Source organism: Octopus sinensis, linkage group LG5 (genome assembly GCF_006345805.1).
Source record: "Octopus sinensis linkage group LG5, ASM634580v1, whole genome shotgun sequence".
Lineage (NCBI taxonomy): Eukaryota > Metazoa > Mollusca > Cephalopoda > Octopoda > Octopodidae > Octopus > Octopus sinensis.
The window spans coordinates 76,235,039-76,249,695 of NC_043001.1; the positions used below are offsets into that span (position 1 = coordinate 76,235,039).

Below are 14,657 nucleotides of genomic sequence, written 5' to 3' on the forward strand. Positions count from 1 at the left end.
TCCGTCGCAGGTGAGCTGCAAGATGCAGGAGCAAAGACTGAGAGAAAGCTTTAGCGAAAGACTCAGCAGAAGTTCGCCATTACTTTCTGCCGGAGCTGCGTAGAGCTTAGATGTTTCGCTCATAAACACACACATCGCCCGGTCTGAGATTCGAACCCACGATCCCTCGACCGCGAGTCCGCTGCTTGAACCACTAGGCCATGTGCTTCCACCGTTACCATAGTAGATATTAATATTTTTACTTTGGTCGAATCAGGTACATAGAATCTTCAGTCAATACTATAATAGTATAAAATATACTTGTAATACTATGAAATATGTAATACTATATCAATATAAAATATATAATAATGTAATGCAAATAATAAAAAAAAGTAATAATAAAACAGAACTATATGTTTTGAACTTGTTTGTGGTTGTCATTGAGGAGAGTTACATATTTCGAAATAGATGATACTTTTAATTAAAATTGTTTCCCAATGTGAAAAAACACGAATTGATAAGGAATTACTAATGAATAATCAATTGTCCTGCAGATGTGAATGAATGCACCAATAATATTGGAGGTTGTGAACAAGGTTGTGAAAATACAGAAGGAAGTTTTAAGTGTAAATGTAAAGAAGGTTATCGACTTCACCCCAACCAAAAGGATTGCATGAGTACGTATTTCTAACAACTGGACTTTTTTTATTCTTTCTATAAATGGTTTTTTTTATTTTGAAAAAAGAATTAATTTGACTAGCAACGGAATTGATTCCGAAAATTATATCTTAAATACTAAGAATAGCCTTCTTACGATTTCAAATATCTCTCAAACATATTTGAACTGGTAACAAGTTTATTTTATTTATTTATTTAAAATCTTTCAGGAAGATTTCAAATACTAAACTAACGTTTTACTAACTTAACTTCTGAAACATTATATTTCATTTTATACAATAGCTTCAGCGGTTTCAGATTTGAAATTAATGAAGACAGAATATTGTTTCACAATTTTGATACAAGGCTAGCAATTTTAGGGAGATTGCTTAGCCGATTATATCAGCTTAGTACTTGACTAATACTTTATAATATCTGCCCCAAAAGGATGAAAGGCAAAGTTGACCTTAGTGGGATTTGAGCTCATCATGTAAAGGTTAGGGGAAAATACCTATTCCTTTACTACCTACAAGGGGCTAAACACAGAGGGGACAAACAAGGACAGACAAACGGATTAAGTCGATTACATCGACCCCAGTGCGTAACTGGTACTTATTTAATCGACCCCGAAAGGATGAAAGGCAAAGTCGACCTCGGCGGAATTTGAACTCAGAACGTAGCGGCAGACGAAATACCGCTAAGCATTTTGCCCATCGTGCTAATATTTCTGCCAGCTCGCCGCCTTCAGATTAGGGAAAAATAACGCCAAGCATTTTGTCTGACGCGCTAACGAATCGGCTCTCTCGTTGCCTTATATTAAAATATTCTTTCTACTGCAAGCACAAGGCTTGGACTCATGTGGGAGGGGGATAGTCTAATACATCGATGCCAACACTCAAATAGCACTTATTCTGCCATCACACCGTCCTACTCCATCTTTTAATATCATTTCTTCGTCTTCGTTAAAGGCGGTGAGTTGGTGTGAGCAATTAGCAAGCCCTTTATCCTTTCGGCGTCGATAAAATAAGTACGAGTTGAGCACTAAGACCGATGTAATCGAGTTAAACCGTTCTCCGCAATTACTGGCCTTAAGCCAAAATTTGAAACTTATATTAATCTTTCGTTAAGGCAGCCAAGTGACAGAATCATTAGCACGCCGATCAAAATGCTTAATAGCATTCTTTCCGGATTTTAGTTCAAATTCCACCGAGGTCGTATTTTTAAGGCCAATAAGTTCTAGTAAAGTATTGGGTTCCATGTAATCAACAGCTCCTCTCATTTCAAAATGTCAAGCCTTGTGTCTATATTAGAAAGCATATTTATTTTATATTAAACGCTATTGGTTTATATCTTTATGATTGTAAAAACCAGCCAATCAAAGAAGGGAGAACTGTCTTTAATGGATTCTTGTAAATGCTCTTTATCAAGATGCGTTTATTAACAAAAGGAATTATTTTCAACAATAAGGCGCTAACATAGTTGAGTGGTTAAAATGCTCGCTTCACAACTACATACATTAATGCTTTTTCCATAAGTATTTTGTAAATATTCTGTAGATGAAAATGTAAATCTTACTGTAAATGTTTCCTTTTTACTAGGAGCAGATGTTTGCATCCGTCTGAAGACACCAGCCAAAGCCCAACTGTTATGTCAAAATGTCGGCGACACAAATATGTGTATTTTACGCTGTAACAGCAACGCCCATTTCACGAGTGATGCTTCACGGACTGACTATACATTCATATGTAATAAAGAGACAAAGTATGAATGGTCCCACAACAATAAAACCTATGTAGTCCTTCCAAGTTGTTCCGGTAAGTTGTCTAAACATTATTCTTTCCCCTTTTTTCTAAACTCATCTTGAGAGGATAGATATAGTTAAACATCGATTTCTTCCATGCATAGTTGTCTTATGTTAAAATTGACGTATATTCTATTCGCCTGTTTATCTCTCTTATCGTGTTCTCTTAATAAAGGAATCAATATCACTGTGGGTGTGTAAATGTGTGCGTGAAATGTGTGTGTGTGTGTGTTCACGAGGTGCATTCCAGAAGTTTTCAGGTTTCGTTTAGGAAAAACCTGCCTTAGATTATTATTTATTCGAGATTGAAGGAACTGGTTGTAACAGGACTTTGAAAACATCCTACTAAACTAGTTTGCAGAATGCAGTCGGGATGTGAATGCAATTTGGAAGCTTACTATGCAATAAAGTTTTGTGTTAAATTAGGAAAACGCTACAGAAACCTATGAAATGCTCCAGACGGCTTAAGGATTAACTTGTATGAGCTGAGCATGTTTTTCGCTGGCACAAGAGCTCCAAGAATGGTAGAGAGGAGATTAGAGATGATGAGACGTGTGGGAGGGAGAGGGACTTCAGAATATCTGAGGTGGTTGAGAAAATTCGTGATTTTCTGGATGAAGACCGTTGTATGTCTATTAAGACATTAAGCATATTGTTTGGGGTTGGGGTGGCAACTATACCCAGAATTATTCATGCAAATTTGAGCATGAACAAAATTTGTGCAAAGATTGTTCTCAGAATACTCTGTGACGAACAGAAGAAAAGATGCATTAGTGACAGCAAGGAGAGGGAAGCATCCTGGTTCGCCCAGACCCAAGAAAGCCAGGCAAAGCAAGTCCACGAGAAGGCTTGTGATGATCTCCCTTTTTGACAGCGAGAGCATCATCTACATTCACTAGGTTCCCACTGGCCCACGGTCAACAAAGAATACTTTGTGGAGGTTTTGAGAGAGTTCAAGAAGAGATTTCCTCACACAAGTCCAGAGCTCTTCCACTCAGGCCAGTGGCACCTACACTAGGACAGTGTACCAGTGCACTATTCCATCCTGGTAACCAAGCACTTGACAGAGGTGGGCATCAAAGCTGTCCCTCATCCTCCCTACAGTCCAAACCTTGCTTTCCGTGACTTTTGGTTGTTCCCAAACTGAAGGATAACCTCAGAGGCAGTCTTTTTCTAATTATTGAAAATATGATGGTGAATGTGACAAGGGTCCTGAACAACTTCCTTTTTTAGGACTTCCATGGGACCTTCACAAAATGGTTGGAGCGCCACAACAAATGCATTGAAGTGAGAGGGTCCTACTTTGAAGGAGATTACATCTTTGTACTTCTATGAAATTAATAAATGAAACTCCTGAAAGAGTCTCAAAACGTCCAGAATTCACCTTGTATATTTCCTAGAAAAAGACTAAATTTCTAACAAAACGAACAAAAACTCCATCACTGGAATTTGGATAACATCGACAATAATTGTTGCATTATTTCGGGGGATTTTTTTCGTCTTTTCTTCAGCACTTCTAAATATGATTCATGAAGTGTTTCTTTGATCCTAGTCAAGAAGTTGCTATTTTTCTAGCCCAAGTCGAGTACTGCAAATCTTCCTTCCACGATAACCTTCAATACTAATGCAACCTTAACCTTTGAATCTATAAATCATTCCAATGCTCTTGGATCAATTAAATACTTCTACAACGTCTGGATTTTTTTTTTCAGTTAAAACTTGGGTATCCTCAATATCGTGGCTATGATCACAATTTAAAATGCAAATAATGTTTGGGGTTTTTTTGCCTTTTTTATTGGGTATTCCCTTTCAGATTCTCTTCCTCTCCGTTTCAAGCGGAATAGTATATTTCCTGACATTAAAAAATATTATACATGTTATGTCATACATGTTGAACATAACATATATATATATACATACATACATGTATATATATATGTGTGTGTGTGTGTGTGTGTGTGTGTGTGTGTATGTATACATATATAAAAATATATGTATATCTACATATATACACATACAAATATATACATATACATAATACATATATATGTATGTGTGTATGTATGTATGTATATGTATCTGTGTGAGGGCGCATGGCCTAGTGGTTAGAGTGTTGCACTCACGACCACGAGATTGTGGTTTCAATTCCAAGACTGTGCTGTGCGTTGTGTTCTTGAGCAAAACACTTCATCTCATGTTGTTCTGCGATCACTTCGACACCTAACACGTTGTACACCGTGCACCTGTTCAGGCAACTTCGATTTGATGGAGTAAGTGAGCTAATGTACGGTACATACACTTGATCACTATAAACAAATCATTTGTACAGGTCGTTCCGCAAAAAGCTGAACGCTTATACGTCGTCTGCGACGGGAGAATCCACAATATATGACTATAGTTCACAATGAATACATAACATAAATTAAAGTAATAAAGAAGGATATGAATGCACATGCATACCTACCTATGGGTCATAACCCCGAAATTATTTCCATTCTGCCAATGTAGCCAACATTCTACGGGCGACCACAACTTGTATATGTAGTGAGGTATCTTATTTAAATGAGACACCTGATGAGACAACCTGCATTGATGTATGCAACACAGCTAGCTGTACAATATCCCACCCGTAAGGGATAGATGCAGGATGGGTCGAAATGATTGTTGTGTTGAATAAAGGTTCTTGCAAAACCCATTTTTCTTTTCACTCTTTCATTATAAACTCTTTCATTATAAACTCAGTGAACACTGCGGAATTCCTGACATAGAGCCAGTGGCAATTATATCGTAACTGTGGATGACATCAGCTAGCCTAAACGGTGAAAGTGCTTTAATCTGCATACTACTAGACATATACCCAAAGTCCAAATAACTACTTTTATAAATATATATATATGTACATATTTATACATACATACATATATACACACACACACAAACACACACACGCACGCACACACGCACGCACACACACACATACAAACACACACACACACACACACACACACACACACACACACACACACATACATATATATGTACACACATTATCCTTTTCAGATGCTGTTCTTCCACCCGGTTTCAAGCGGAAAGCTGTATTTCTGATGATGACAGCAGAAAAATGCCGGTTGAAGAAGCACACAACGGACAACTTCAAGGAAAACCTATTACAGACATTACACAGTAAGTCAGTAATTATCTAACAACTGTACAAGTAGTAGTAGTAGTCGTAGTAGTAGTAGTAGTAGTAGTAGTAGTAGTAGTAGTAGTAGTAGTAGTAGTAGTAGTAGTTGCAGTAGCAAGAGCAGCAGCAGCTGTAAAACCAGCAGCAGCAACAGCAGTGGAGGCGCAATGGCCCAATGGTTAGGGCAGCGGACTCGCGGTCGGAGGATCGCGGTTTCGATACCCAGACCGGGCTTTGTATGTGTTTATTGAGCGAAAGCACCTAAAGCTCCACGAGGCTCCAGCAAGGGGTGGTGGCGACCCCTGTTGTACTCTTTCGCTCCGACTTTCTCTCACTCTTTCTTCCTGATTCTTGTACCCGACTTCCTACGCAACCGCTAAGCCTGGATGCGCATTCATCCATCCGTCGATGCTCTCGGTGTCGGGGGTTGACCTGCATTCTCTTCTGCGGGTCTTACGAATAGCAAAGGACCACGTTTCGGACTTCTCCCACTGGGACGAAGACCGCTTCGCTCAACAAACAAACAAACAAACAAGCAGCAACAGCAGTAGTAATGGTTGTTGAAAATACGAGACGACTGGAAGCGTCGCTGTTGTGGGACGAGAGTTTGGTGTCAATGAATCTATAATACCATTCGTTCCATTGCAAAATGTATGGGGATAGTCCACTTATCATTTATTCATATATCACTTTTTCCTACCAAATTCCTTGCTAAATGAGGATAGATGTGCTGATATAACTAAGTATATTTACATTATTCAAAACATTTGTGTGTTACCGTCTCTAAGCATTTATATCATACTTATATTATATTCATCTGTGTACATCATTTCTTTGAGCAGAGAAGAAGCGTTATAAATGTACAAAACTGTGCCACGTACAGAACGTTAGCTTACAATGTGGAACGAAAAGACGCCGCTTCCGACAAACATTGAGCAAACAAAAGACATATATTACCGCTGAATTTGAAATCGAAGTTGCTCCTAAAGCCCCGACAGGTAAGTAGAAGCAGGATTTCAATATATTTTTTTGTAGTTGTTGATTCTTTGTAAGCTACAATAAAAACATAACAAAGCCATTACCACTTCTTTAGCTCTCTCTCTTTATGAATGTGTAACGGAAAAAATTAATTTGTAAACAATAATATGATATGTCGGTGGAGGCGATAATAATTTGTTTTTAAAATGGCAAGTTGTAAGATGTGAAAGATAGACAATGCATGAAGTTTTAAGGAAAGTATTTATTTACCTGGTATACGAAGTGAGAAAGGAGGAAGAAGAAAGGCGAAATGTACATTTGGTGCAATGCAGTCAACAGGGACAGTGCCTGAGATGGGAAGAATATGTGATCAACCGCAGAATATCATGGAAGGAACTTTGGGCTTGGGAACAAGCAAGAACATCCTTCCTGATCAAGTCTACCTTCGACGTTCTACCCTCACCGGCGAACTTAGTCCGGTGGAACATAAAAACAACTGATGAGTGTAGATGCAGAGAGAAAGCGACGGTTAGACATGTTCTGTCAAGTTGCAGACTAGCACTAGAAAAATATACATGGCGGCATATTCAAGTCCTCGGCGTCATAAGCGCAGCACTCAAGGAGAAGATCGAGAGGTACAATAGGGGAGAGTACCCAAAAGTAGAAAAGTGCAGTAAAGTATACTTCCACAAGGAGGGAAAAGGATATAAAACCAGGCCTACAAGTAAAGTATACGAGATAGACGAAAGATGGAAGGGATACTGGAAGGTGGCCACGGACTTGGAAAGACAAGTAATATTTCCACTAAAAAAAGCAACAAAAAGACCAGATTTAATCCTATGGAACAGAGACCGGAGATTAGGAATTTTACTAGAACTGACAGTACATTGGGAAGAGAACATCGGCAATGCAGAGGAACGAAAGGAGAGGAGGTACGAAAAGCTAATCGAAGAATGCAGAGAACAGGGGTGGAATGTCGAATATTATCACCTGGCAGTGGGGTCTAGAGGCTTCATTAAAAGGAAAATGACAACGCTTTTCAAATGAAGATTTGTTTTTTCTAGCTCCGAGCTGCGAAAACTAATAAGGAGAGTACAAGAGGCGGTCGAAAAGCCAGCTTCTATATATGGCTGAAGCGGGAAGACCGAAAATGGCTTGAAAGTCATAACATGCCGGGGGGAAATAACATCATTAGGTGAGACAAGCTGACACTGCATCAGCTTCGCTGACTGACAGGTGACGGTCGTTTAGAAAATGCGCGGGTTAAAACTACGCGCCTTCACTAGTCAGTTAAGGTGAGACAGTGTCACGTGACAACTTGCTGGGGCTGCCTGCTGGAGCCTATGCGGCAGGTATTTAAAGGGAAAAATTTGACAAGTCAGTCACCGGCTGACACTCGCTGACGATACATCGAAGAGGCCAGGGAACAGAAGAAAGAATAAGAAAGAAGACGTGCACCCAACACCAGAGCTGAAGACACCTCCGAAAGGGGTGGGGGCTGCCACATTGAAACGGTAGAGTAGTAGGGGCCGAAACTGGACGTAGTTCCTCCTGATAATGTCTTGAGCTACCTGGATCCTATAAAGGAGCTGTTGTGGTAGCAGACCACGAAACACGGTTGTAATTCCCCAAATACCTTGGCTCGACGGGCAGGTTAATGATAAATCCAGAAACATGCGAAATAAAGTTTGTGTTTTTGTGTCCTCTTCATTGTTTACTAGTAATTACAGAGAGAGATAGAATAATGTTGTAAGAGACAGAATTAGAGCTAGTGAGAGTTGTAGAGTGTGGGACGTTGCTGACAGTAAACTTCATTTCTCCCTCTGACCAAAGTTCTAGCTGGTAAGCCAGACTTCGTTCTCACTGAGTTGTCACCGCAGTGACTAACTGATTTTTGCTTGGGATGTGCTTGCTTATATTAAGATCCAGAAGGATAGACATATCATTGAGAACAATATATTTAGTTGGTGGTCTTGTTGTCTATTCTAGCTTTTGGTGAAGTAGAAGCGGTTAGAAAGAATCAAGTAGTGAAGACATTATTTCGGCCTAGCTAAAGGCATCTGGGAAATGTAAAACTGCTGTCAGAGAAAAACCATTGTTCCATCGTGGGAAAAGTTCTGTTGCAGTGTTAATTTAAATTTGGCTATGGCGGGTCGAATCCACTTCATGCATGCAAAATTCGCTACAAATGGTTGAGGTATAGACTTTCTCACGAATTCCTAGGCAAACAGGCCCTCACTATACAGCAGACACTTACTATATACAAGCAGGCACTCGCTATACAGCAGGTTCAGAAAATAGTGGATGCATGAAGGCGTCGCATAATAGTTAGGGTGTTATATTCGCGATATTAAGATTGTAGTTTTGATTCCCGGACCGGGTAGTGCATAGAGTTCTTGAGCAAAACACTTCATTTCACATTCCTCCGGCCCACTCAGCTGTAAATGATTTCCAACAATAGCGAGGAAGTTAATCTTGTCACGGACCTGACAGAAGGAAGTCTTGTGATTTCAGTCACTTATACGCCATGGAAATCGGGTGAAGCTCTGGCATTATGAGTCATAGTGCTCGCGACAAACCTAAGCTAATAATAGTGAATGTAAAAATACGGAGATGATTCTGGAAGTCTGATGACAGCGGAAGAAATAGGCTGGTATTACCAAAAGACTCCATGCTAGTTTCTAAGACGCTGTACCATTCTTATTGACCATTCTTATTGATATTGCAAAGATAGAGAAAGAGAAAAGAAAACGAAGATAACTCAGTAATAGAGCGCCAAGTTAATTAAAAACAGATTTTTAGTTCATTAGGCTACAGTACCGATAACAATTTCTGTTAAATAGTATGAAAGAACAGAATATGATAAAATATTTCCCAAAAGTTTAAAGACTCTAAAGCGTACATTTAATTCTTGGTTATTTTCTGTTTATCAACGATACACCGCTGTACACTTTTAATATATCTTCAAATATCTTTAAAGTGTTTCAGCTCTAAAGCTACGGTCATTTTTTTTTTACTTGTTTCAGTCAGTGGAATACGGCCATGCTAGAGCACTACCTTATTGTAGGGTTAGTCGAACAAGTCGATTCCAGTTTTCTCTGGTACTTAGTCTATTTGTCTCTTTTGCCAAACCGCTAAATTACGTGGACGTAAACAAACTAACACTGGTCGTCAAACAGTGTTGGGAGAATATACACGCATACATATGTGTGTGTATATATATATATATATATATATATATATATATATATATATATATATAAATACGACTGCCACACACACACACACACACACATAAACAAACTAACACCGGCTGTGAAGTAGCTGGAGACAAACACAGACACACACAAGCTTACACACTGACATAGATAGATAGAAAGATAGATAAAATATAGAGGATGGACACAATTTTTTTCAACGAAATTCACGCATAAGATATTTGTCAGCCCTGGGCTATAACAGAAAAAAAATTTCCAAAAGTGCCGTGCTGTAGGATTGAACCCGAAACTATGTGGTTGCGAAACGAAAATCTTAACCACATAGCCATATCTGCGCTTTACTTGATAAGAAATCTCAGCGAAACGTTGTTTGATTCCTGAAATTCAGCAATACTGCATCTGCTTTTGAATCCATAGGCGCCAACCAGCAAATATTTATGTATTGTTTTAATAAAATTATATTAAAAGCAGCTTAAATCGCCAAACAGAAATTATTGTTTACGTCTGACATATGCTCAGTCTTTCTCCCTCGCCCGCCGTTCCTCGCTTTCTCCCTCTCTTGCTTTCCTCTCTTTCTCCTTATCACTTACCTTTTCTCTTTCTCTCTTGCTCATGCCTTCTCCCCCTCTTTCGCTTTACCTCTCTCGTCTGCTCTCTCACACATCTTTTCCTACTCACCTTATCTCTCTCTCTTTCTCGCTTTCACCCTCGCACTTCTCTCTTTCTCACCTTCTTTCGTTCTCTACCTCTCCCTCTTTTCCTCTCACCTCACTTTCTCGCCGTCTCTTTCTCTCTCACCTTCTGTCTCTCGCCTTCTCTCTTTCCCCCCTCTCTCTCTCTTTCTCACGCCTTCTCTCTCGCAGTTCCTCTGTCTTTCGCGCACACAATATCAACTGCATACTACAACTGCAGTTTAGCTCTCAGGCTTACAACATAGAAGTTTTGACTCCTTGTCACGTTACTATAAAAATAGTGTGGTAAGTAGCTTGCTTACGAACCGAGGCATGAATTGCACGAAGCCGTCTTGCAGTCTTGGGAAGAGCTATCTGAGCGGAAAATTCGTGGATGTATTCAACATCAAACTCGTGTTCGGCGTCAAATAAGTTGACTGTCGTGGTGGTAACAGATTCGTGTAATAAATTTTACGTTTATTTTTGGTTCATAATATATATTTTTTCGGATGCAGCCAGACTTTTCACACAGAGGGTATTTATATGAGAGACCTTGTACAAAGCGAGTTCCATCAACAACCTTGAATACATGAAACGCTCATCGCTCTAACATCCACTTGTTCTAACAATACAATTGTATCTTTGTACTCGCAATAGGCCTTTATAATGCAATTGTAACTTCAACAAGTACTTCCATTACTATTATACAAAATCCCATCTTTACAATTACGCACCCAACTGAACTCTAACATATTTTTGCATGCAGTAGGTCCTAACACTGACATTGCGTCTGGATATATTGGGTTGTCCGGAAAGTTCGTGCCGATTTTTAAAGGAAAGAAAAAGGTCAATAAATACTTATCATTACATTTTTAATCAACCAAATATGAACCATTTTGTTGCACAATGCGTCTCCATCTTTCCTTTAACTTGAAAATAATCTCTTCCCAGAATTGGGGAGGTTTCATGGCAAATAATTCATCAAGGCATCTTTTTATGTCATCCAAGGAATTGAAATATTTACCATTAAGACTATTCTGCAGAGACCTGAATAAGTGGAAATCCGAAGGAGCAATATCTGAGGAATATGGAAGGTGAGGTAACAAGTCCCAGCCGGGCTGCAGCAATTTTTGTCTGGTTCCCAAAACATCAAGTGCCGAAAATGAACTTTCTTATCTTCCATTTTAAAGGGTTACAGAATTAACACAGGTTATGGGAACATAAACTTTCTTCCACGAAAAGATAGCTTAAACTGGGCTCTAAATGGAGGTGTAGTCAAATCTTATTTTATGGACTTAACCATATTCTAAAATAAGTCGAAAGGTAAGCTGCTATAAATCGGCACGAACTTTCCGGACAACCCAATATTTCACCTGTTCACGTCAAAGTATCTCACCGATGTTCCTCTGGTTTAAAAATCAAAATTCAAAATATGCACAGATTTCCACTTGAATTAATAATCCTAATCAATATCCACTAATAACCCATCAGCAATTGATCTTTTAACCAATCAATTAATCGGTCTTCTTTCTTTTTCTTACAGAATCTTGTAATATTAATTGTACCCGAAAGAAAACGGAGAGACGTCTGAAGAAGACCATTAAAAGACTTCGGCGTTCGATTAATAAAGAAAAGTTCTCAGTCATGTAAGTGTTTTCAGTTCTTTGATGGAATGGCTTCATTGAAAATAGATTTTAGCAGTTATACGTTATGCTAAGTCAGGCCCATCGCCAGACTTTGGTGACCGGAGGTGCTTTAAAATGTTCCAAACGGGCACTAATTTATATTGCAAGAAGATTTCTTTGTATGCAATATTTTCTAAACCTGAGGGTGCACCATTAGATAGTGAGGGGCAATGCCGGCCAGTGTATCCCTTAGCGACGGGCATGCACCGAGTATTGGTATCAGTTCTCCTGTGCCTTCTCGCATTGGGCAGCAAATTGATGCCACTTGTTTCTGTTAGCTGCGATTTTTTTTCTGCATTCGTCCATGCAATATTAACCGCTCTCTCTCATCTGTTACAAATATTGTGCCATGTAGTTGTCGGTCTTCCACTTTTTCTTATTCCCTCTAGTGGTGTCCAGCTGAAAACTGTTTTAAAATGGCATTATTCTGGGAGCCGGATTATGTGTCGTCTTCACTAAGTGGTCTTATGTTAGCTCTCTTTAGAATGCCATCGTACCAGGCCAGTCTTAAACTCGGAAAAAGTAAGAAGGTTGGTCGTTGGACCAGCAGTCCAACCCAGTAAAACAAAAACAGCTACAAAAACAGCAAAAGAAGACCAGGGAGGAAGATGGCAAATGACATGACCCAACAATGCCTGACTATAATGAAATCCATTCTAATTAATCTTTTCTGCTAAAAGCACAAAGCCTGAAATTTGGGGAAGAGGATTAGTCTATTACCTCGGACTCCGTGTTTCACTCGTACTTAACTTATCAACTCCGAAAGGATGAAAGTCAAAGTCGACTCCGGCGGAACTCACAACGTAAAGACGGACGAAATGCCGCTAAACATTTTTCCCGGAATACTAACGATTCTGCCAGCTCGCCGCCTCGAAATCCATTCTAATTAACAGATATTGTTAATTTTTGCCTTTGTAATCAGTTGCAAGTTAAATATTTGCTTCAATTAATGTGCATGAGTGTGTATGTGTGTGAGTTTATATATATATATAATATATATATATATATTATATATATATATATATATATATATACATATTACTTGTTTCAGGCATAGGCGTATGGCCATGCTGGGGCACAGGCTTGACAGGTTTAGTCAAGCAAATCGCCCTCAGTACGTTTTTTCAAAAGTGTGGTACTTATTCTATCAGATTCTTTTTGCCAAACCGCTGCGTTCTAGCGTTACTGGATGTAAACAAAACTACACCGGTTGACAGGTGGCGGATGGCTGGGGATAAATACAAAGGCAGACACACGCACGCACGCGCGCGCGCACACACACACACACACACACACACATACCTCAGTTCCTCTGCGTGGCACCTTGGACGAAAGTGTCTTGGGCCGACCAAAGCTGCATGAGTGGATATGGTAGACGGAAACTGAAAGAAGCCCGTCGTATATATATATATATATGTGTGTGTGTGTGTGTGTGTGTGTGTGTGTATCTATGTGCGTGTGTCTTTGTATGTGTGTGTCTGTCCCCATATCACTGCTTGACAATCAATGTTGGTATGTTTACGCCCCCGTAACTTAACGGTTCGGCAAAAAAAGCCTGATAGAATAAGTACTAGACTTAAAAAATAAGTCCTGGTGTCGATTTTCTCGACTAAAGGTGGTGCTCCAGCATGGCTGCAGTCAAATGACTGAAACAAGTAAAAGAATAAAGACGAGCTTCCACACAGCTTCATCTACCAAATTCACTCGTAAGGCATTGATCGAGACTATAAGTAGAGGACACATGCCAAATTGTTGCACTACGGAACTGAACTCGAAACCCTGTGGTTGCAAAGCGAGCTTCTTAACCACTCATGCTTGTGTGTGCGTATGTCCGATTGTTGTTGTTTAACCACAGGTCAACCCTTATTGGGCAGACTCATGATCAAAGACACTGTCTTTTTAAGGATCTTTTGAACCACGTTATCCAATATGATGTTTCACTTTTTTCTATTTTTCTAAGCGGTAGAGTGTGATTTGAAGAAGATTTTGCAGCCATTTCTAGCTCGCTGACTGACTGCGTAAAGCTCCCTTCACTGGTTTGTATGTGTGTGTGTGTGTGTGTGTGTGTGTGTGTGGTGTGTGTGTGTGTGTGTGTGTGTGTGTTACATCGCCTCCCAATGCTTGACTGGTACTTTTATTTTATCAACCTCGAAAAGATGAAAGGCAAAGTCGACCTCGGCGAGATTTGAACATAGAATATAGAGCTGTCCAATACGCTTAGCAGTTCTCTCAGCTTGCCGGTCTTGTATAAGGCGTAATGGTAGTTATCAATATATCCGTTCGTGTGTTATCCTATAAATTATTTTGATTTTGTCGTCTTTATAATCTCATTGATTTTGTTTAGTCCATTATATTGCATTTTCCTTACCTTTCCATAGTATCGTTTTTCCTGTTCCATCCACTATTGTCCTAATCATATCTGTATAGTTTCATAGTTCCCGAAAGATCATCCTACCAGGGCTTTATTCTCATTCGACGCTG

At 39.4% G+C, this 14,657-nt stretch overlaps 1 protein-coding gene across 1 annotated transcript in view; it reads left to right on the forward strand.

The window, feature by feature from the left end:
• Window positions 1-14,657, forward strand: part of LOC115211964 (signal peptide, CUB and EGF-like domain-containing protein 1) — a gene marked incomplete at its 5' end in the record, with an annotated part of 182,447 nt that overhangs the window by 137,394 nt on the left and 30,396 nt on the right. The window contains 5 exons of the mRNA XM_036503135.1: window positions 537-659; window positions 2,238-2,453; window positions 5,501-5,623; window positions 6,467-6,622; window positions 12,035-12,137. Of these exons, the coding sequence (XP_036359028.1) occupies window positions 537-659; window positions 2,238-2,453; window positions 5,501-5,623; window positions 6,467-6,622; window positions 12,035-12,137 (721 nt within the window). The remainder of the gene's footprint in view (window positions 1-536; window positions 660-2,237; window positions 2,454-5,500; window positions 5,624-6,466; window positions 6,623-12,034; window positions 12,138-14,657) is intronic.